Source organism: Talpa europaea, assembly GCF_964194135.1.
Source record: "Talpa europaea genome assembly, chromosome: 7".
NCBI lineage: Eukaryota > Metazoa > Chordata > Mammalia > Eulipotyphla > Talpidae > Talpa > Talpa europaea.
The window spans coordinates 8,242,603-8,265,779 of record NC_140074.1 but is presented as its reverse complement, the minus strand read 5'-3'; the positions used below and the strand labels follow the sequence as shown (position 1 = coordinate 8,265,779).

Below are 23,177 nucleotides of genomic sequence, written 5' to 3'. Positions count from 1 at the left end.
CTGGTTCTTTTGCAATTGAATTTATAGGAAAGAAAGCAGCTTCTTGACCATACCCGAGTTGGAAACTAGCAGAGTCAACCAAGAGGATTTCCAGTCGGCGAGCAAGGGAAATGTGGTCCAATGTCCAGTGTGGGTGGTGCAGGCATCGCAGCACCCCCCACACCCCTGCCAATGGAGGATATGCTGGGTGGGTTCCCCAAATATGCTGGGTGGGAGGTTGACAGTTGGGGACACAGGTTGGGAAGAGCTGAGTACTCTGGGGACAATTAGAACAGGCCACGGGCGTGAGTGGGGGTGGCTTAGGGGCAGGGGCTGAAGAGAGCAGCCAGGCAAGGATCAACTCAACCCACCATGCTCAGAACGTGGCCCCAACACTCAGAAGCCAGCTCACTGGGGAGAGCGGAGGGAGAGGGGAGGCTGGCAGGGCTGGCTGGGCCACAGCTGTGAGTTTGTTGAGCCAGGAGGTGCTGCTCCCCACACTGTACTGCTTAAGGGTGCAGCCCTGGAGAACTCTGCATCCCCAGCCCCCACGGGCTTAGCCTTCTCATCCCTCGTGGCAGGGAGCATACCCTTCCATGGCCAAGGCCACAGACCAGAGGGAGGAACATGACCTGCTCAGGGCTGCGGCCCGTACCAGGGAGCCCTGGAAACAGGTCTCAGGCCTCTTCACTTCCAATCCAGGCTCTTTTCCCCACTGGAGGAGGCCGGAACCAGAGAGCCTCAGAGCAGAAATCACAGAGAAGTAAGCGGTCTGGGCACCTTGGCCTAGAAACACATCCAATGTGATCCTTCTGGATGGGAACTTGGCTACACTCACTGCTGTTATCTTAAGTGAGTTCAAAAAGGCGGGCAAAAGACTGGCAATCTATGCTTGTGTTCTGGTGCTGGCAGCTCTCTGCCCACCTCTGTCTACGCAGGTGCCTTTTTTCCCCCCCTTTTTCTAATAAGCCCTTTCTTTTAAAATGCAAAAAAAAAAAAAAAAGTTCTAGTGCTTTGGGAGGTGGTTCCCACGGAGGGCACCCTCCTGCCCGAGGCCCATCTAGCGCAGGAGGCAGACTCACGTCGCGGAGGAGAACTCCTCCTCCTGTTTATGGAGCAACGACTTGGCTCAGGAAAGTAAGACACAGTCCTCCTCCTGAAGGAAAGCGTGGACTGGGGGACTGTAGCCACCAGAAGCCAAGGAAAATATCTTAGAAAGTAAGGACATCACGGAAAGTGTCTTTGAGAGCAAGTGTGTCTGGGGTCTGCCCCCTTTGGGTCAGAGAGACATGGGGTCCCCTCTTGGCTCTGAATTATCTAGTTGGTTCAATACTGGCTCTGTCATTTGAGCCAGTGATTTAACCAAACTCTCCGTTAGTTCTTCTGTAAAATGGAAATCACTCGGAGTCACAGGGCATGAAGATGCCGTGTAAGGCTCTGGCCTAGCATCCGATGGTGCCGTGGGGGCAACTCAATCCTCTGTCCCTGCCCCGCTGGACCCACACATGTTCTCAGAAAAAGCCTGGGGCCTTGAGGACCTCGGCTTCCCAAGGGAGTGAGCTGTCAGCAAGGCACTGGTGAAGGAGACTGCATTTCAGTAATGATCTCTGCTATTTATACGCTACATTTTCCTTTCAAAGCATTTCTACTCTTTTCTTTCCTTTGAGCCTTTCATCCCCTGGTGAGGCAAGTTGGAGAAGGATTGTTTCCAGGCTATAGAGACAGGAACCAGGAGGCTCAGAGAGGTTAAGGGACTAGTATGAGGTCACACAGCAAGTAGCAGGAACTAAAACAAGCAGGTATTCTTAGTCTATCGTGCTGTCTTCATCAACCCAAATTTCCAAAGTCATCTGGAATCCTTTCTGACACGGTTTTTCTAATTCTTGTCCCTTCTGAAGTCAGAGCTTGTTGTTAGAGATGTATGCCTTAGAGAAAAGGCTGGCAGGAGAATGGCTAACATCTTCCCCTTCCTTTCTTATTTGAGCATCTCCTTCTGGTACTTTCCAAAGGAGGCAGGTGATTCATTTGTTCATTCATTCAACAAATAGCCCTGCGAGGTAGGAGTCACCACAGTCTGTACAGGCATGGGGCTCATTAGGGAACAAGACAGGGCCCGGCCCACCAAGGGCTCCTCCTCTGATGCAGGTGGGACTGAAGGAGGTCGGAGGAGGGGCTCTTCCACCCAACGGGGCGGGAATTCAAACACATGGTAAGGAGAATCCCAGTGGTCCCACAAGACCAAGAGGGAGAGTGACTACGGGGACAGGGAAGGTCAGATCTCAGAGGGGCTGGCAGGGTCACATAATATAGGGCCTTGGGTACCATGCTAAGTGTGGATTATCTCTAGAGTACATTGGGAGGGAAATAGTGGAGGGAGGAAGAATCAGAGGCCTTGTTGTCCTTGGTAGAAGAATTCAGAATGGAAGAGAAGAGTCTAGGTGGCCTTCTCCTACCCAGATTCCTCAGAAGCAGGACAGGCTCCAGGGGGCCTGCCCAGGCCTCCCTGCTGTCAACGTGCCTCCCGGATCACAGGACTGCTGGGAGAGGTAAGCACAGGTGGGCTAGCCAGAAAGCAGGCTGACGTAAGACCCTGGGAGAAGAGAGGGACTCTCTGGCCTTCACCGGCCTCTGCCCGGCCCTTGCGCTTCTGTCTGTCAGCTGCGCGGGCAGGTAAGCATGCTCACTGGATAGGAGACCCGCATTTACGAGGACAGCATCTGATTTGCAGTTAATTTGTTGATGCAGCAAAACACATCGTTTTCAAAAGGTCAGGAGGGGAAGCGCTGCTGGAGTCTCCACTTAATTACCTGGGTGCCATGGACGATGGCACCTGGTATGGGGCCGTGGTGGGAAGTGCCCCACAGCCGGGCGCCAAGCTGGGGCAGAGGGTGCTGTGTGGGGCTGGGGCTGGAGTTGGAGGGCAGGGTGGAGATGGCCGCCAGGCCCCTGCGTCCCATGTTCCCACCTGTGGCTCCCTGGCGAGTGGGGAATCCACATGCTGGGAATGAGGGTTGTTAACCGTCTTCACAGACGCGGGAGGCAGAGTCCTGCTCAGGGCCACGCGGGCAGGAGAAGACAGGTCTCGAGAGGAAGGTCCAGGAGCTCATCTTGAGTTAAGTGTGGCCAGGGCAGGGCCTTGTCATGTACGTGGGAGGCGGCCGACTGTTTGGGAAGCAACTCGAGGCTCTGCTCGGTCCCCACAGAGGCACACCTTGGACCTGACCAGCCCTGCGAGGTAGGAGTCAGCATCCCCATTGCACTGCCGGGAACGCAGGCTGGGGGCGAGGTGGGAGGCGGGAAGGGCTAGGTGCTACCTAAGACCACAAGAGAGACAAAGTGATCAAGCTAGTGGGGAGACAGGCCAGACTCCAACCAGGGCCCGGAGGTGGGGAAGGAGTAAGAAGAGCACAGGTGGCTGAGGCCACAGGGCCTACAGCCTTGATGAAGGCCAAGGGCTATGTGTGCCAAGCTTGGGGTGGGGAGGTGTCCTGCTTAGAGCGACAGCCAGAGCCCCCAAAGCTGTCCTTCCTGATGAGCAGAGAAGGTGGGATGGCGGCAGGCCCCCTTTGTGTCTGAGGTCTGCAGGGGGGAGACTGGAGAGAGATGCTGGGGATTTCTCTGTCCCAGGGACATGCCTCAGCCAGACTGGCTGCCAGGAAAGGAGAGGGTAAAAGGGAAAATTCACAATTAAACTCTGTCACTGTTTAACGAGGCAAGAGTTCACCTGGTTAATTTTCCTGGCTAGTAGCCACATCAATGCTCTGACCTGTGCATGAAATGGCCCCGGCTGGGAGAGGGAGACAAAGCTTTCTGCAGCTTCACAAAGAGCCTCTGGGCTGAGAGCAAGGCTCCTCTACTCCTCCGGACTCGAAAGCCGCTATTATGCAAGGTATGGAAATAAAAGAGAGCTGCTTTTGATATGCCTCCCAAAAGGAGTGTATTGAAGCTATATCTGTGTGGAGTGTCTCCTTTGAAATGCCCCACCAGCTCTCTCGGGCTCAGCTCTCGCCTGTCCCCCAACTCCCGTCATTATCGCCAATCCTCTTCGTCCACCTCGGGGGAGCTGATCCTGCTGGCTGGGGAGGATCAAATGCTGGCTTGCGCTTCAGAGTTCCGGCAAGGACGGCTGGAGAACACCGGCCCCGGGGTCCTGCAGCCCTCACTCTGGGCCAACAGCACTGGGCTGGGCCCCGCCCGGAGGGGAGCTGCGGCCCCCAGGGCAGCAGCGGAGGTTGCTAGAAGCTCCGGACCATCATTTTAGAAGGATGCAACTTGCAAGATGCTGCTCGGTGGCCTGCTGCATGGTGGCTGAAGTGCTTCCATCCTGCCCTTAAGGAGGTGCTTCTTCAAGGGCAAGGGAGCTGGAGGGGCCTGCTGTGGGCTGGGTGCTAGTCCTCATAACTCCAGACAGAGGTTCTAGCATGATCCCTGTTCTGCAGACAGGACAGACATCTTTTGCCCAAATTCGCAAGACCCAGGTCTGGTTGCTGGATGCCAGAGTGAGGTCCCCTGGTGCCCACAGCTTGCGGTCCGAGGCGCCCTCAGTGAGCGGGTGTTCAGTATGGAAGTGGCCCTCAGAAAAGACGCTGTCTCTGGAGAGAGCGTGCTTAGGACTCAGTCCCCTCAACAAGTCACCTTGCCAGCGAGTCTTGGGGCGGGCGGGCCAGGCGCTTCCCGGCAGCGAGTGAGTGTGAGCCGCCGTCAGCCAGGCCTGAAGAGCGGCGCATCCCCATGTTGACAGGAGTAGTGTTTTGTAGTGGTGCTGGTTAATTTGTCGTGGCATTTGTGGTTTGAAGCCTTGTCAAGATCCCTGATTACTTCCCGTGCAAGGAGCTCGGCTGCTGGGAAGTTCACATGCTCAACAAAAGCAGTGAGGCAGCTGTGAGGGAAGGCTGCGAGGGGGCCTGGTGACCCCGTGCTGGGGAACGGGCGGGGAGGGAGGAGGGCCCGCCGTTGGCGGGGAGGGCAGCCTTTTGTTTTTCATCGGGTGCAGCTGCTCCCTCTGAATAGGTGGCATCCCAATGGCGGCCAGAGGTCGGGCACCAGATGCGACCGGTGGCTGGGCAGGGGCAGAGAGCTCTGCTGACACGTGCCATTCTCTGCCCAGACCGGAGCAGGAGGCAGGCGCTCCGCTGCTCCCTCCACCAGGGTAGCCATCTGGGATGCCAGCAAGGGGCGTGGGTGACATTCCTGGGAGACACAGGGTGAAGTTACAGGAGGGCCTTCCAGATGCTGGAGATCCTCCCTTCTCTGGTAACAGTTAGCAGGGGCTACTGGTTCAGGGCACTTGCTGTGTCCCAGGCCCTGTGCTAGGCTCTGCATATGAGGTCACTGGTGATCTTCAGGCCCCGCAGAGAAGGCGAACCCCCCACTGAGGCAGCAGGGCTCGGAGCTTGCCCAGGCCAGGCTTCACAGCTAATAGGAGGCAGAGCCAGGATCCAAGCCAGGTGTGTCTGAGTCTGAAGAGGCCCTCATCCTTTCCTGAGACCCGATGATCAAAGCACAGAAGGAAGAGGCTGAAACATACACCCTCTTGAGACAGGGATGCCCCCTGCTTCCTGGGGAGTACCCCTGTGACCCTCTCTGAGCTTCGGTGCTGCTTGGTCTGTTTTGGCCACCTGCATTTCACCAGGCCTGTGCCCCGACTCAGGGAAGGTTCGCTTGGTGCATGTAAGGGCCAGGGCCAGCTCAGCAAAACCGAGGCTAATTTATCATCTCTGGAATGATGTCCACCCTGGACAGTAGGCCACAAATCAAAACCTCCTCCTGATTTAGCAATTGTATAGATAGGATGGCACAGAATCCTCTGGAAAGGGGGTCCAGCTATGAGGACCCCCCTCCACCTACTCTCCCTGTGCCCCCAGCCCACCCACCGACTGGGAAGTGGGTCATGTCCTCAATGGGTTCTTTTAGACCTAGCCCCTGCCCTGCCAGCCCCATGCCCCACCCTATCCCAAGCAGCCACTCCCGCTTGGCGTCACCACAAAGATCCTGGCCTGCCCGTACATGGGCCTGCCCCGTGTGTCCTTCCTGCACCTGCTCACTGATGGACCTGGCTCACCCTGCAGTCCTGTCCCCCGTGGAAATCTGCCTCTCTTCCTTCTATCCCTCACCAAGCAACAGCCAGCTCCCTGAGGGTGGCACATCTGGATGCCCAGTTCTGGTACAAGGTTTGCCCTGCGGGAAGTACAGAGTTGTGCCTGCCTCAGTTCATGGAAGCAGCATCAGGATAGTCAGACCACTGCCAGCACTTGCCTAGGCCAGACCCACTCGCCACTGCCCCCGAGGCCGGCAGCCCTTCTGGCCAGGTGGCACTCTCAACCTCGGGGTATCCTGGTCTAGCAGGTGGGGGCCCAGGGCCATCCCCCAGAGCAAGTGACTTCTTGAGTGGAAGGCGAAAGTGAGCAGCAGTGGGAAGCTTAGATGTGAAACACCCCCAAATTTCCCCAGTGTGTCAGGATCAGAAAGACAGTCAGGATCGCTAGACAGAGGAATTTTTTTCTTCCCTCAGAACAAATGGATGGAGAACCTGGTTTTAAAATTCCTGGACCCTGGAATGCATTTCTATCTGTGTCAAAGTCTACCCATCCACCGCCTCAGCAGAGTTTAAAATCCTAGCTAATAGGTTAACAACTGTTTTTCTTCAGCTTCAAATGAAGAATATCAGAAGGCTGGGGGAATATGCAGCTCTCCAATTTGTACGGACTGCACACAGCCCCCCGCAATGTGTGTTTGACAGGACTGACATTTTGTACCGCTGTGAGATGGGAAAACGTGTGACATTTTTATTCATGGTGGCGTACGCCCTTGTAATGATCAGCTCTGGTCGATGTGCTTACCGCAGCAGCCCCAGAGCCCTCGGAGAACAAACAGGAACCCAAGGTGCCAGCAGTTCGACTGCCTTATTAAACACCGCCAGGATCCTAACGAAGACCAACTGCTGGAAAATCTCACTGTCAAATCCTCAAGGACATTGTCAGCGCACAGCTAACTGCATATATTTTTCATTTAAAATACTGAAATCCAGCATTGTGCCATTACCACCGAGGGGAGGGGCGCCCGCTCCAGCGGCCATTCTGTCAGCGGCTTCTTGGGAGCTCTAGATGCTGGAGCCAGATGCCTGGAGGGGTTCGGAGCTCAAGGAGGGGCAGCAGAGACAGGGAGTCCACTTTCCGGAAACCCAGTGCTCCCTTCGAGGTGAAGGGCTGAGAGTCGCGGGGCTCTGGTAAGAGGCAGGCTGGCTAAGTCAGCAGGCTGAGTCCCTTCCTGAGGCAAAGCGAATCTGCATAATTAGAAAATCCTGCTTCCCCTCCCCAGTCAGCCATCTTCCTGGAGGTGTGACCCTTTGCATCCTGCAACTTGGTGCTAATCAGCCTTCTGCTCGGCGGCAGACCCTAAGACATCTGCAGGAACACACGGCCGAGGTAGGTTTCACACCTTGGCAGGAAAGCTGTGTGTCCGGACGCCCACCTGCAATCGCACCACACGCCTCAACGCAGAGGCCTTGGGGTCAGCTTGCAGGAGGACCCCCCTCCTTCAGAGGTCACTTCTACTGCTGATGCACACGAATGGAGGGGAGCCAATCACTCGGCAGCCCCTCGGAGCTGCTCGAGGTTGTTAGGCTCAGTGATTTGGGTCTGGCTGCACGCACTCATGTGCTGATAGATTTACTTTGTAAATATGTATTATTTATGCAGTACCTCTATTGCCACACTCCAGCCCGATGCACCAAGACACACTCTGCTATTTATTTATGGGGTCCTAGCGGAGCAGGCCTAACAAGATGCCCATGTGTGGTTCTTGCAGGTTTGCAATACACCGTCAGTGGCCGGCTAAGCAACTGGCTGTTCTCCATCTATCACGGGCGCAGGCTGATTTTAAAGGGCTGGCCATAAAGCTGGTTTAACATAATACTGCACGTCATCCTTGGGGGAACTGGCCTGGGAGGTGGAGGAGCCGGCAGCCCGGAGAGCAATGGCCCTAATATCCCCAACTCTGGATGGGGGAGAGGGCTGGAGTAAGCTATGGGTACAGGACCTGCAGAGAACATAATAGGAAGGTGGCGGATGGCCAGTCCCAGGGCAAAGGCAGGACAGGGAGGCCATTCTGTTCTGCAGCAGCAGTGTCCTGCCCCTTGGCTGGAGGGAGATGCCCACCGGCCCCACTCCCCCAGCAGACATGCTCTTTGTCACAGGCTGTACCTCAAATCTTATCAGAGAATGTTGGCTGAGGAGAAGTGCTACCGTGTCCACCTTGGGTCCTTCTGGATGCGCTCCAGTAGCTGCCTCGGAGGCAACAGTGTACCCCTAAGTTCTATCAGTTGGGTCTCCTGTCTCTCGAGTCTTCCCCTGATTCTCACCCCTATAAGCAGTGTCCAGGTCAGGCTCCCTCCCACTAGCTCTTCTGGAATTCCTGCTCAATTGCTTCTACTCTGGGGATAGAGTAAATGTCCCCAATCATTGTTCCCTGCAATAAAATCCCTTGCCAGCCCCTTGATACCCACAAGAGACAATTCCAACTCCCCCAAGGCTTGGCAGTACCTGCCTCTGCAGTTTAGCTCCTGGCCCTCAGGAGCTGCTTCTTGGTCTCCTGTCTCCCCACCTGAGCCCCCTGCTTCTCTGAAGAGTCACTCTCTTATCCGTTGCACAGATTATCCTCTTTTTCTGGGGTGGCCTCTTCTGGTTCTACCTGATAAACAAGTCATCTTTCAAGAACCAGCAGACACATCACTTCCTCTGAGAAGCCTGCCATGGTTCTCCCAGACACTTTAGGGCCCCTCTCCAGCCAACCAACCTCTGTCCACTTGCATTTCTCTTCCCGGATGGTTGGTTCACTGTCCCAGACTAGGAGTGCCAGGAAGGCAGGACACAGGTCTCACTCTTCCGTGACTCGGGGGCCTGGAACTGGACTCGGCATTGAACGTACCCATTATATATTGAATAAATTAAGGAACCGCGAGGGCATAAAAGAATAACTTGGAGTTCCGCCTGGCAAAAGGCTCTAGGGCTTCAGGATATCTAGTCACAAATGATAGAGGGTCACAAGGGAAGTAGAATTCTTAGGTGGTCACTATGATCTGGGCAATGAGGCATTTGGTGGGCAGCCCTGGGGCCAAAGCTCCATGTTCTCCACCCCATCTCTGCAGAGGGAGCAACACCCAGCTGGGTGTACCTGGAGAGTCACTGTCACCTGGCCTCTGCCGACGGTGCCGTCAAACTGGCCTCTCAAGGTGCCACTTGCTCAGGTCAACCTGCTGCCCATCCGAACACTCACTGATGACATCTCCAGAAAGTGCCAGAGGGACCTACCTTCCTAGAAGGGGCTGGGACTGGGGCCTCCCAGAGAGGGCCAGGGGGTGGCTAGTGGGCAACATCATCTCAGCATTCAGTTTAAACTGCTCCCGGACAGCGTCCATAACCCATTGCACAAGCAACCACCCCTTGGGAGAATTCCCTTTTGACTCATCTCTTTTCATTGCAGTATATAAACGAAATGCGATACAGTGTTCCAGAAGACATGGCACTAAGCAGACTGACAACCAAACTAACCGGGCACAGACGGGACCTCCATCGCACACATGGTCCGTGCAATCTCTGGTCAGGTGGGCAGGAGGCTGCACACCGCCTCTGCTGCCAGGGGGCTGCTGCACCTGCCCAGCTGTCCCAGGTCAGGGAGCAGAGTGGTCAGATACAAGAAGGACTTTGAACCTGAATCCATCCCGCCAGCCAGGGGAGTAGAAGGCCCTTGACCCTACTGAAACATGGGGCTGTCATGGTCCCTGCATTATCAGCGGGGAAGAGAAAGCGAGGCACCCGCAGGCAGTCAGAGGAGCGGGGCCGCTGTTGCTCTTACTTGGGGTTAAGGAATCTGGGGCTCTCATTGATTTATTCTTGGGAGAAAGCAAAGTCCCTAGTCCAGGCAGCAGCCAGGAGCCTTAGCCAGGAGGGAGGAGAAGCAGAACACAATGACCTTGACCTCCACAGTCATCCTAAGCCAAGGTGGATCCTAAACACTCGAAGTTACAGCCAGAGAGCTCAGGAACCAGTGAAACTGGGGAACAGGGTCGAATAGAAGCATCAGCCCGGATCTAGCATCCAATGGACATGCTTTGGCCTTTTTGCTCTGCCTCTTACTGTGTGACTTTGGACAATTGCTTAACCTCTCTGAGTATCAGTTTTCTGGGCATAATACTCACTGCCTTGATTTTACAGAGTTGTTGGAAGACAAAGTGAGAGGATGCTTGAGGCCGGCTCACACACAGCAGGCCTGTATTATAGTGAAAACCAACCTAGCCCACAGCACCCCTCCTTTCTCTTCCCCTGGCATGGCCAGGCTAATCATTTACCTAGTCCACAGCCGTCTCAGGGATTGACAAGGGACAGGCAGCTCCCCGCACAGCCTGGTGGCCATGGCTTGGGGCCGCCCCGCATAGCCTGATAACGAGCCAGCTCTCCTGAGGAGCGCGCTTGTGAGATATAATTTATTTTCAATATTTTCTGTTTTATTTCCCCTTCCCTACTGTGATAAACTCCCCACCTTTGGCACAGAACATTCTCATCTGAAAAAATGCCTCCTCTGGTCCTGCTGAATCTGATTTCCTGCTCCCGTCCCGCTGGGCCCGGTGTCGCCCCAGCAGGGAGCAGGACTCTGAGCCGCTCCAGCACAGACCTTAACAGAACAGCTGTTTTCAGGTTCTGGCCAGGCCTCTGGCAGAGACCCCACAGCCACACTGCTGAAGAGGGCGAGACCCAGGGGTGCAGGAAGGCTGTTGCTAGGGCTGCCAATGCACAACCACAGCCTCCACCCCCTACAGGACCCCCCTTTCCTGTATCCACTCGTTACCTCTCGCATTCTTCAAACTCTACTGGGCGATGCCTCTGTGCCAGGGCCCAGGATGGGGCCAAGGTCACAGATGAGGTCCATGCTGTCCCTTCTGGGGACAGTGTGCCAGAGACCTGGCCCAGAGCAGGGAGAAACAGGCTTTTGGGGAGGGGTGTTTGGGGTGGCCCTGAAAGGTTTCTGGGGTTTTCTTACACTTAGCAGTGGAGCTGATAGAGATGATTCACCTCTGGGATCCCCAGCACCTGGCACAGGGTCTGGCTGGAGCACAAAGTGCTGGTGAAGAAACACACAGGTACAGAGTTGTATGTTGCGGACCAGGCAGAGGAAGGGTGGGACGGGGCGCTTAGCAGAGTCCTGCAGGTGAGAGGAGCTGGCCAGAGCACAGGTCGTGGTCCAGGGCCCAGTTGCAGGTGGGGGGTGGGAGACCCCTGGCAGGCCCAGAGGCTGGGCGAGCGCTCCTTACAGTCAGACAAATCTGTGACCAGAGGGAGCCTGGAAGGATTAAAGGGCCTCTTGCATTCAGGAAAGGCTGACGTTTTCGAGGAGAGCATCACATTCCCAGGACCTGAGGGATGCTGGGCTGGGGCAGGGTCCGGGCCTCCAAGGACAGTAGTAAGGCACCCCAGTAGTAAAGCTCACGAAATAGGAAGGGGTGAGAAGTGGACACGGGGGTGGCGCTGGAAACCTTGGGAAACTAAACCCCCAGGCAGTGTAGACTGGGGAGCCTGATCAGAGCCAGGGAAGGGTCCTGCAAAGAAGGGCCAGACACAGCTGCGGGGCAGCCCAGCCTCCCCATCTCCATCCCACCACCATTCTCGTGGGTCCTTTCTGGAAACCATACCTTGGGCCAAAGGAGTGATTTAAAAAGTGAGACTTCTCCCCTGCAACCAGGCAGAACAGCATGGGCTTGCAGGGGTCAGGGAACTCTGTGGCTCAACATGCAATCAGTGGCCACCCTATCCCAGAGCAGACTGGAACGGCTGCCGCATTGTCTCCCAGAACCTTCACAGGGTATCTGGGCCACGTCCCAAAGACGACTGCACCCGCCCAGCCTTGGAAAATGAGCTCTCAGCCTGGTCCTTGAAGCTGATGGAAAGCGAGGGTGTTAATTAAACATTCATCTACTCTGCCATGATCTCCAGCAGTCACCATTGAGGGGGTGACAGGCACCTACTTACTGGGCACGCTGGCAGGGAACCAGCCCGAGAAACAAACTGACTAGAGTTGAAAACAAATGGGCTGGGGGCTGTGGTGTCCTGGGTACAATCATCAGGGGCATGCCTGGGCCTCTCAAAACTGCCAGGTGGATTCCTTCTGTCAGGATGAAGGGGGGCCACCTGGGGTACAGGTTCCCTGAAGTCAGGGGCCATGTCATCACCAGTTGTCACAGGTGCGGCATGAGTATGGCTGAACAGAAGACCAAGGTTCTAGGCTCTGTCCACTCCTGGGGCCTGGACTGCAGTGACCTGCCACATCCAGGAGCTACCATGGCAATGGTGCTGTCCCCGCGAGCCTTGAGCCCAGTTCCTACCTCTGTTCATCTCCCAGCCCTCCATCAGGGGCCCTGGTTAACTTTGGGCTGAGACTCTCAGCCCCACATGTGCCCTGTAAAGCTTTCTCTGCTGCCAGACAAGAGGACAGAGCGCTGGGACAGCGTCTCCTGCTGGGTCTGTGTGTGCATGTATCAATTTGATCTGGTTGCCCCAATTTCCTGTGCAGGAACTATCCCGCCTTCCTGCCCCTCACCTCTTGAGTTGTGCTTCAGGTGGGGCCCTGCCTGTGGCTCACAGGTGAAACCTTTGGCCACAATAATAGATTGAGATCAGAGTTAAATCCCACAACTTAATGGGATTTACCAGGAAGTGGTGCTCATTTTCTGCTGTTCCTACCCCTGGAAAGATCTGGCGTGGAGCTGCGGGAGCATCTTGCCATCAGGAAGGGTAGGCCTGCCTGAGGATGGCTCCAGCAGAGAAGCAAAGCTAAGAAATGCAGCAAGAAACCAGGTCCAATTGACATGATTTAATACCTGGATCAAGCCATACTTGAAACCAACCTGAGCCAATAATTTCTCTTTTTGGGTATTTTGTCTCTTGCAACCCAAAGTACCCCCATGGCTGGAGATTCTCAGTATAGGCCTTGTCCCTGATCTTTGGGGCTGGCCTGGTTTTTGTACCCCTAGTACTAAGCTATACACGCCTAGATTATATCCTGCATTCTACACCCCCCCCACACCAGGCAAGCACCCTGCCCACCTCCGGGGTCTAATGTCGGGTTTGGTGGGTACAGTGGGTACAGGATAGTGTGTACTTGTCTTGGTGCCAAGTGAGGCCCAGAAGCATGATGGAAGGTGGGAGATCTGGAGGAAACAGGAACCAAGCCTTCCTTGTGGTCCAACATCCCAGGCTGAGGGCCACCCACCCAGGTGACCACCGTCACTACAGACCCCCAAGACTCTGGCACATTCCAGCACAGAGCCCCGGGGAGGACCTGCCACTGGTAATAAACAGCACAGCTCTGAGTCCTGACTGTCACTGCCACAGAAGCCTGGCTGAGTCCCCGTCCTGGCGGAGCCGGGCTCCTGGGCAGGAGATCATACCCGAGACTCCACCAGGTGGCTGACAGGAACTAGTGGGCTGGGCCTGGCCATCACACGATAGCTGGAGTGGAAACACACACCCGTTGCTCCAGGTTGCGGGTGCTGTGGGGCCACCCCGAGCAATTCCTCCTCAGGCTCCTCCCGTATCCCACTGCCCGGCATACGAGATGTGCTCAAGCTGTTAAAATGCTCGTGTTCTAGAAGGGGAGGGAGGGTCAGGCAGGGGCTGCTGCCGGCCCCTGGCCTGTCTGCAGCCGCCCTTGTGTTGGTGTTGGGTGGACATCAGGTGCTGTCACTGAGAAAGCAAATTGCTGTTGTGAACTAGGATGTTCATTTAGTTGCTGACACTTCTCAGCCCTTCCAGGGCACATCGGGAGCGGCCAGAGGAGGAAACTGCCCGAGAAGGCACCGATGCCTACTCAGAAATCTGAATTTTCAACTCTATCCTTATGAATTTCCAGAGTCTGATTTCTCTTTCTGTGTCAAGTTTCTCTTCCCAAATAGAAGGCGTCTTCGGTGAGGAGCAGAGCCTGGCTATCCTAACCCCCCGTTGGAGCACCAACCCTGGGCCAGGCGGGCTCTGAAAAGGCGAGTCCGTGCAGACCCCCCTCACCAGACGGGCTTGACCAAGCCACCACCGGTTAGGGGCCAGGCTGCCTTTGGTAATGGCAGTGAGTGGCCAGCAGTGGCGGACGGCCGCCCCGCAGGACCGAGGCAGAGCTGCCTAGTCGCCCTGTAGTCCAGAGGCCGGTTCAGAGCAGGCGCGGAAGGGAAGGGAGGGGAGCACAGGACACCGCAAAGGCACCCACTATCTCAAGCAAACATTTTGGCTGAAGAAGTAGAGAAAGGGGTGATGGAAAAGGGGGCCACGTGATCTGGAAACACCAGGGTGTGACAGCAGCGTGCAGAGGGCACTGCCCCGTGGGTGGTGGAACCCGGCGGATGAGTTAGGCCCCAGTGAGGACTTGGACTACAGACCGGCTCTCACCTGCTCAGCCTTTACCCCTGCCGCCCCCAGCCCTGCCTGCTCACTGGCAGTCAGACTCGGGCACTATCCTCTGCTCTTCCCAGGACCACCTATTCTGTCCAGCACCGTCTCCTGTTCTTTCCAGTGCCATCTCCTGGCCAAGCCGCCAGCACCTCCCCCTGTGCCCTGTGCTGCTTGCTCGCCCAGGGTTTCCCGTCTGCCAGCAGACACCGGCCAGTCACAAGTAAGCCCGTGGGAGGGCTGCTACTCAGGGGCTTGTCCGAGAGCCAGGACGATGGTCAAGTGCTGGGCAGGCTGGCTGGCGGGGAGGCCACGGCCATGGGTGCCCAAGAGCTTACCGGGGTTTTCCCCACCGGAGAGACAGATTTATCGAGGGCCTCTTGCAGCCTGAGCCAGACAAGGCCAGATCTCAGCCCTACAGTGACCTATGCTGTGGGTGTCAGTGCGCCCCCTCTAAAGACAGGGAAACGGATTTCCCGGAAATTACGTAAGTTACTTGGCAGCCAGCTCGTGACAGAGCTGAAATGGGAGCCCAGAGCTGCTCCATTCGAAAAATCCCAGCTTCCCCCTCTACCTCGTTGCCTCTGGCAACTGATCAGCATTTGCCTTTCAGCAGCTAAGTTTTGGGGGTTCTGGGTGTGGTGTTTCCTTTCTGTTTCCCTGTGAGTGGCTGTTATATGTGTGTGTCTCTGGGTCTGAGCATATGTGTGTGCGTGCGGGTAAGTAGTTTTTTGGCTACACCATTTGCAATAAGCTTCAGACATCACAGAACTTACTCCTTAAATACTCCTGTGTGTCCCTCCTAGGAATAAAGATAAACCCCCACAAGCCATGAGATTAATGATAATTCTATTCTATCACCTAACACCCCAGTCCACCTTCAAATCTTCTAACTTTCCCAGGAATGTCTTTTAGGGTTTTTTTTTTTTTTTAAATATAATCCAAGTTAAGTTCACACTTTGCGTTTGGCTATGCAGCTTAGTGTCTTTTACAGATAAATTCTTTGTCTTATTTGAAATCAGTCTGAGATGTTGGGCCTCTCCTGCCCTTGAATGCTTTCTCCCAGCCCCTCCCCTCCAGGTCCATGCATCCCAGGGCCTGGGGGGTGTCCAGCCTGCATCCCCCCACCACTTTCCTGGGACATCTGCTATGAGGCCTTAGTCAGAAAAACACAAAATGAAAGGCGACAGCATCTAAATTCCTATACTATAAAGCTGTTTCTAACTTGGAAACAAAACCCTTATTTATGGAAAGTGATTTGGAAGGAGTTTTTGGCTACTAATGGCGTATTTATATTTCTTCAAATGCACAGGATGATAAGCCCAGCAACTGAAATAAGACCAAAGAGCTTGCTGGACACACAGCAGGCACTTAACCAATAATCAATCAATTATTAATTTAAAAGCATGCATCAATAATAAAACCCCAAGAAGCTTACTGACAGCTGGTTCGGTGCCAGGCCTGGCGGAGGCCTTCTCAGAGGCTTGCCTTCTCCCCGGAAGACAAGCACTGAAGAAGGAATTACAAGGCTGTATGAAATAACATCGAAGGGGGAATCACCAAGATAGGGGCCACCAGCTCTTTCCAGGGCAACTGGGAGGATTCACAAAAGGGACCTGCTCTCAGTGGGGACAGGCAGATCATAAAGGGCCTCACGTGCCCCCAGAGTGAAGGTGAAATCTTCAGGGGAGCTGAGGAGAAGGAAGCGGATGTGGCCACACAGGCCTGTTTCATGTGGACCTCAAAAGGGCACGTGGAGCGGGATGGGTCTAGAGGTCAGAGGTCAGTTAGGAGACTATGGAGCACTCTGGGTGAGGATCCTGCAGCCTACACCACAGCAGTGCTGAGGGGTGAGGAGAGAGACGGAGCAGAGCCCTGGAGGGGCAGGCGGAGGGAGGGGCAAGGGGACCGAGGCTCCTGCATGGGCAGTGCCCTCCACCGACAGAGAAGTTGGATGCAGGCGACTTCCCTGGGGGTGGAGGTTCAGGCTGAGGTGTCGGGGGGACATGGGGACATCTGTTGGATATATTAGGAGGCATTGGAGGGTGAAGGGACTCACATGCGACTCTGAAGTTCAACGGAACAGAAAGGGCTTCTCAGGGCACTGGAGTCAAAGGTGCTGAGCAGGCCTAAGCTGACTGGCCAACTCCACCTGGCCCGCACAAGACTGACCCGACCCAGCCTTGGAAAGCCAGGCCTCTCCAAGGGCACAGACAGGCAGGCAGCCACAGGCCAGAGCCACTGGGGGGTGGGAGGGAGGCCATAAACCGCTGCCCCAGGTCTCTGGAAGCCTCACTGGGCTTTGAGCTGACTTTAAACTTTTCCATAGTTTAGAAACCTTTGCTTGACTAGGAGAATAGGGGCGCCTTCCAATGCACGCTTAGGAGCTTGGCAGGTTGGCGAGCAAATACTCTGTTGGCAGAATCAACCAACTGGGGGAACCTCAGGGCCCTGGCGTGGGTTTACCACGATGTCCTCCCCTGTTCTGAGACGGCCAGCCCCTGGCCAGGGAAGGAGAGAGCATTGCCTGCAGCCCAGAGTGGTGAGTGAATTAGCTCCCAGTCCACGCACGTGCCCACTGCGTTGAGTGGAGTTGTTAGTACAATGGGACCTGCCTGCGTAGGGAAATGCAAGGAAACCAGCACAGGTGAGAAAGCACCTTGTGGCTGTTCTTATCCGACTCAGGGAGTGGGGCCCTTTCACAGGGGCGCTACCTCTGCTGATTTCTCAGAAGGGGTGTGGGGCCTGGGCTCTGCTGGGGAGGGCCTGCTGCCTCACTTCATCCACAGCTGCCGGAGGGAGGGCATATCCATTCCCATCTCAGAAGAGAAGTGGGGGGAGTCCTTCGCCTTCCTCTGGCCTCCTGCCCACTCCTGCCCGGTGCAGGAGTCCCTCTGAGAGCATGGGAGCAGGAGCAGTGTGTGCTCCATGCCCCACCCGTCTGCTTGGCCCCTTGCCTGGAGCCGCCAGAGCTCAGGAGAGCGCCTGGGTCTCTTGCTCCCGTGTGGAGTAGCTCAGCCTTTTCAGTTCTGAGGTGAAGTTTTAGCAAGACCATTGGCCTCAGATCTGAAACAGTATTCTCCTTTCAGCCTTGTCAGTAAAAATCCTGGCATTATAATTTTCATTTTACTATCTCCTGGGCCTTATACTGCAATAGATTCTGAACTTGGGAGGGGAAAAAAGTGTTACTTAAAGCCTCCCTAAACCTAAGTATTTTCCAAGGACACTCTCAATTTATTTGAGGTTTTTGAACTCTTTAAGGAAACCATACATGCTAAGGATCAGAGGCCAACTAGAAATCCATTTATTCTGAAAAACATTGACCTGGCCCATCACAAGCTGAGTGGGAGAACCTCTCTCTGCTGCAGAGGACAAATGAATCGCTAGTGTGCCCAGTTTACTGACAAAATATTTTGCAATTATCAGGCCCAACTTGGGACAGTTGTGGAACAGTTCTGGGGGTGAGGAGGTTACCTCTCTAGGGCCCCCAGAGCGCCTGAGTGCACCTCACTCACTGTTCTCACTCTGGTTGGACTGTCCACTTGCTGGTCTGTCCCCCTCCTCATGCCCCACAGGGACTTCATGGCAGGTCTCAAGGCATGGGTGAGTGGGTGCGTAAGACGATCGCACACTTGAGAGAGGATGCACCGCTGACGCAGAGGCAAGAGCACCTCCTCTCCCTGGCAGGGGCAGCTCCTGCCTCAGCACCCTGCTTTCAGTTCCCCTGCACAGCTGCTGGCCGAGGGCTCGCAAACAGCCTTGCCGGGCTCTCTGCCACCCTGCCACCTGCCGAGTGTCTCCATGGAGCTTTCCTGGCCGGCGATGTGGGATGTGGGCACCAGTGACGCAAATGGGAGAGGTGAATGTGATAGCCTCGCAGCTCCCATCCCCACTGGAAGGCTAAGGGTCCTTGAAGAATGAAACCCACAGAAATGCAAATCCATGGCAAGGGTCTTCCTGAGGTCAGCACACACTGTTCGGCTAGTTTGAATTATTTTGCTGGGATGCCTCAGCTTCAACAGACACACCCACGGAAGTCCCTGCCTTGCAAGGGGCCAGGAGTGGGCTCTGGGTCAGAATGTCCTAGATGTCCGTATAGGCCACATGGTACTGGCAGTTCCCCTCGGGTCCCTGTGCTCCTAGTCTAGGTCCCTCAAATGTGGTCAAAGATCCCTTCCTCAGACAGAGGATGACACACATTTCCCAGGAGAATGTACACAGCTGGGGTTTCTTGGGTGTCCTGGTGCTTGCGTGGGCATTTAGAGAACTTCTTTTCGCTCTGACTTAGAAAAAACCTGGGCTAATACATCAAACTATGAATTTACCACCATCATGGCTTAGAAGGAGGCAAAAGTGGGCATGAATCTGTTAAAGGAAAAATAATCAAGTGAAAAAAAAAAAACAAAACAACAGCAGCACAATGGCAGGAGAATGCGGCAAACATTTCTCCAAGGGAACTCTGTTCCTTGAGATACAAGGTCTCTGCCAGTAGTGGGCGCTCTAGCAACCAGCCGGCTGGGTCAAGGGCCCATCAAACCAGGCGCCTGGGGAAGGACAACCTCACACAGGCGTGAAGCTGGAAAGAGTTAACAGAAAGGGGTCTGTGGTTTCCTGGGCCCATCCCCCCCTGCAGCTAATCTGTCACCTAATGAAGAAGAGGCCGGCGCAAGTGAGCTGGCTGGCAGTTCACTTACAGCAAACTGATTAAGAATGTTCAACCAACAGCAGACTGTAGACCTTTCCGGAGAAAATAAATAGAGTGTAGACTGTATGCAAATGTGTTTGTCACTTTGACAGCACGTCTCAATTAAGGCATCTCTCGGCTGTGGGTAGGCTCTGCGGCTGCAGCTGTAAGGGACAGCCCGCTGCATGGCTGATACTGGGGGCTTGACCTTAATCCGCATGCATGCATTAAAAAAAAATCCTGCCTTCCTGTACACTTGCATAATGCTGGCAGCCACGTGAGGGAAGTGACAAACGGGGAAAAAAAGCCACTTTCATCCTCTCCAGTTTACAGACCTGTGAAGGCACAGACAGCTCTTATTTCAACAGAGTTTGGGGTGGCTTTTTTAATTGTTTATCCCCCACCCATGCACGCACACACTCTTATTCTGCATTTAGCTGGGAATGACATTAAAGCATCTCTACTTCTTGCTGAAATGGAAAGAAGGTCTTTCTCCATTTCAAATAGGGCCTCCTTTTTTGTGTTTCAAAATGGAATGTTTAACACCATGAAATCCCTCTCTCCCGCCCCCTCTTCTCTGTAATGGGCTCCAAACTCCAGCGAGGGCTCTTTTCATGGGAAGGTTAGTGTGTGCAGGAATGAGGACAAAGGAAAGCAGGAAGCTGGCTCTGGAATGCCATGCAGGCGACAACCAGGGGCTGTGATTTCAGCAAACACCGTCAGGGAACTGGGGCACAGGGAGAAGGCAGCTCTTTGGGGGTGCAAACACCACGATTTGAAGATAATCAGCAATGCCCCATGGATACTACTTTCTTGTGCTACATCTCAATTTTTTAAATATCGCTTTTAAGAGTAAAATCATAAAAGGGGGTGAGCCTCTTCAAGATGCACAGGTGTGTTAACTGCAAATACTGATGACCAAGGAAGATTCTTATGTTCCAACAAACTCACTCACCCCTTATAATAATAATAATCCGCAGCACAGCTTCATATTTAAATAGCTCAGTGCCTGGCACGAAGTAGGCACTTGATCAATGTCTTAAAAAGAGGAACATTTAAAATGCATGTTTCCAAGTCCTTTAGGTGATAAAATAGCACTCATATTTATTATAAAATCATAGAGTATTTTAATCAGGCTCCATCTACTACGCGGCTAAAGAATCAGGTGATTTCAAAATAAATAGCTTTGCAAATTCTTGCTACAGTCATAGTTTGCCAACAGAACCGTTTCTCATACGACAAAGACTTACTACAATTTGGCCAGTCAACTCCACAGAATTAGGGGAGGGTATACGATCTTTTTCAACCCCAAATATAACCACAGATAGGAAATACATAAAAATCATTCAGCGTCTATAGCGAGTAGCAGGTTTTACTTAAGGGGAGAAGGATCAGGCACATAGACAATTTCTCAAATGCTCAGATTGTTGAAAAGACTTGGTTAAAGAGCTGGATCTTGAGGAAGGTAGCCCAGTGTTTACTCTGAGAAGCAGACTCCTGATATTGATTTTCAGGAAGTACATTAATAAAGAACTCCTAATTGATTTCTTTAAGGCTTCGCTTGTTGCCTTTTATTTGGAGGTGCAAAGAAGGGCTGGGGAAGCTAAAGTGTTCTAATGAGATGCTTAGCTAACAGAGGCACCTTAAACCGAGTGCCTGGCAGTGGGGGAGGCAGCAGCTGCATTTAATGACTTCATTCAAGAGTGGAGCTAGTTTATGACCAGAGCCGGGCTTGCTCCTCTCACTGCTTGAAAATCCACCTTCCAAACATGTTTGCACCAAATAAACATTTGAAGATGTGCAAAGCTCCGTGGAGCTCTGGTGCATGTGCTATAGATTTTAAAAACAAAGAACCCAAACCCAGACCAGCCCCAGGGCCGGGTCCGTACCTGCCCGAAGTGGACGGTGATTGGCCGCCGGTCTTCTCGAAGCCTGGGGTCCTTGGCCTCCGCCAGCGGGGATGGCGCAGTCTTCGGCAGCTGCTCCTCTGTGGCGGGGCCACAGCCGTTCTCTGCGATGTCCTGCAGGGAGAAGCCGGGTTGGGGTTGGTGTTGGGGTCATGGCACCCATGGTGAGCACAGGTGCTCCCCCAAATCCCACAGCTAAGAGGCCTCCCCTGGGAGCGATGCACAGCCTGTCCTTCTGCTGAAGATGAGGAAACGGAGGGCTCACTGGGCTCTCTGACTTTTTAAGGACCAAAGAAACCAAAATCAGAGAAATGTTACAAAGACAACAGCCTATATCATAAGAGTGGGGGAAAAGTCTTTCTCTGTCCACCTTTAGTGGCTATTTTCACTTTTATATATGCATGTTGTCCACATACATTTAAAAACGACTTGCAGTCACTGCTCATGTATAATTTCACATTCTCTTTTTCTCCTCAGCACTACATTATCATTGTAATAATTTTAATGGATGCATAATATTTCATGGAGCAGATAGACAATGATTTAATAAAGCATCCCACTACTATTGGACAATGAGGATGAAAACTGCCTAATTTTAATTAATTCTCTAAACACTACAGTGATAAACATGTCGGTTTTTCTTTCTTTTGGAAAGAAAATTCTTTTTATGGAAATTCTTACGGATGGAATTACTAGGTCAAAAGATAGAAACATTGTAAAGGCTTTTTATTCATTCTACTAAATTGTTTTCCAATTTACACCAGCTACCAGCAGTGGATGCGTTATCAGTTTCACGTACTCCTCAGTCTTATCGTTTTCAAATTGTATCGCTAATTTAAGAGGTGAAAAATTAGACCTCATTGTGGTTTTCAATTTGCATGACTTTGATTATTTGCGAGCGAGGACATTTTCTCCACGTCTGTTTACTGGTGATGTTACTGTTTATCGGCTGCTGCGTTCCTGCTCCCTCCTCCTCGTTTTTCTGGCAGAGAATGGAGAGACTGAAGTCTGACTTAGGATTTTATGACTTGGAGAATATTTAGAGAATCTAAGCCATTTTCCTTCAATTTGGAAATTTACAGTCAACTTGTGCTTTTGGTGAATGAAGTCAAACTACAAGGAAAGGAAAACCCCAAAGTGCAAAAGGCAGGGAAAGACTCCTTCGGCTAAGCTGGCAGCGGACTCTGCCTGCGGGCTTTGGGGACCTGGATGGCGCCCACTTGTATGCTATGGACCACATACTTTATTCAAGTCAGGGAAGTTGCTTAAATCTTCCCTGGAGCAAGACAGAGAATAAATGTACAAATGAAAGACATTTAAATCATAATTTTTTCCCAAGTAAAAAGAACTCACAACCAGAATGAAATAACAAATATGGCTTCCAAATTCTTTTCATTGCAAAAACAAATACACATTTTGGTCAACTAATTACATGTCCTTAACACTCATTAATTTTTGCATATAAAGATTTGTCCATGGGTTGCTCTTAAGTTCTCAGTCAAATAGGTGGCATATGGGGGAAAGCAGTTCCCTTATTGAATAATGCATTAAGAAATAAACACAGGTAAGAGATTTGAGCCTCAGTTTCCCTATCTGCAAAATGGGGATATGGTAGCTAGCAGGCATGAAGTAGCTAATGCAACATATAAGGGTCTAGAATATTATCACTCAACAATGTACTATATGTACTATATGAATAATCGTGTGTGTGTGTGTGTGTGTATGGATTTGCATATATAAGTCTGTATAATTGGATCCATCCATCCATTCATCGCCCATGCACCCAGTTGCAGACTATGTATCACTTAGTAACAACACAGGTGGCCATGACTTCTTGCTTTTGCTGGGAGAACTTGCAGCTGGGGAACCTCAAGACTTAGCCTGGCTGAGGCTCAGTGATGCTAGAGGCTGCCACCAGCCAATTAGAAATGGTTTCGGGAAAGAGCTGCCCTAAGGAACTTGGGTCAAATGGAACAAAGGGGGAGAAGTTCCTTCTACGCCAGAGAGTAACAAAGGGCAAAAGGGGCTTTTTGAATCCAGATGGGGTGATCAAGAGGACAATGAGATTTTGCCAAATAGCAACAAAATTCACTTTTTTGTTCAGGAAGAACTGTTTGCACATGTTGCACATGTGTAAGTGATTGAAGAAATGGAACTGTAAGGCAACATGGTAAGAAAATA

At 53.0% G+C, this 23,177-nt stretch overlaps 1 protein-coding gene across 1 annotated transcript in view; it reads right to left on the bottom strand.

The window, feature by feature from the left end:
• The window catches only part of DENND1A (DENN domain containing 1A), a gene marked incomplete at both ends in the record, with an annotated part of 451,205 nt that overhangs the window by 22,479 nt on the left and 405,549 nt on the right, over positions 1-23,177 (bottom strand). Inside the window, one exon of the mRNA XM_084237464.1 lies at positions 20,979-21,110. Within this exon, the coding sequence (XP_084093590.1) occupies positions 20,979-21,110 (132 nt within the window). The remainder of the gene's footprint in view (positions 1-20,978; positions 21,111-23,177) is intronic.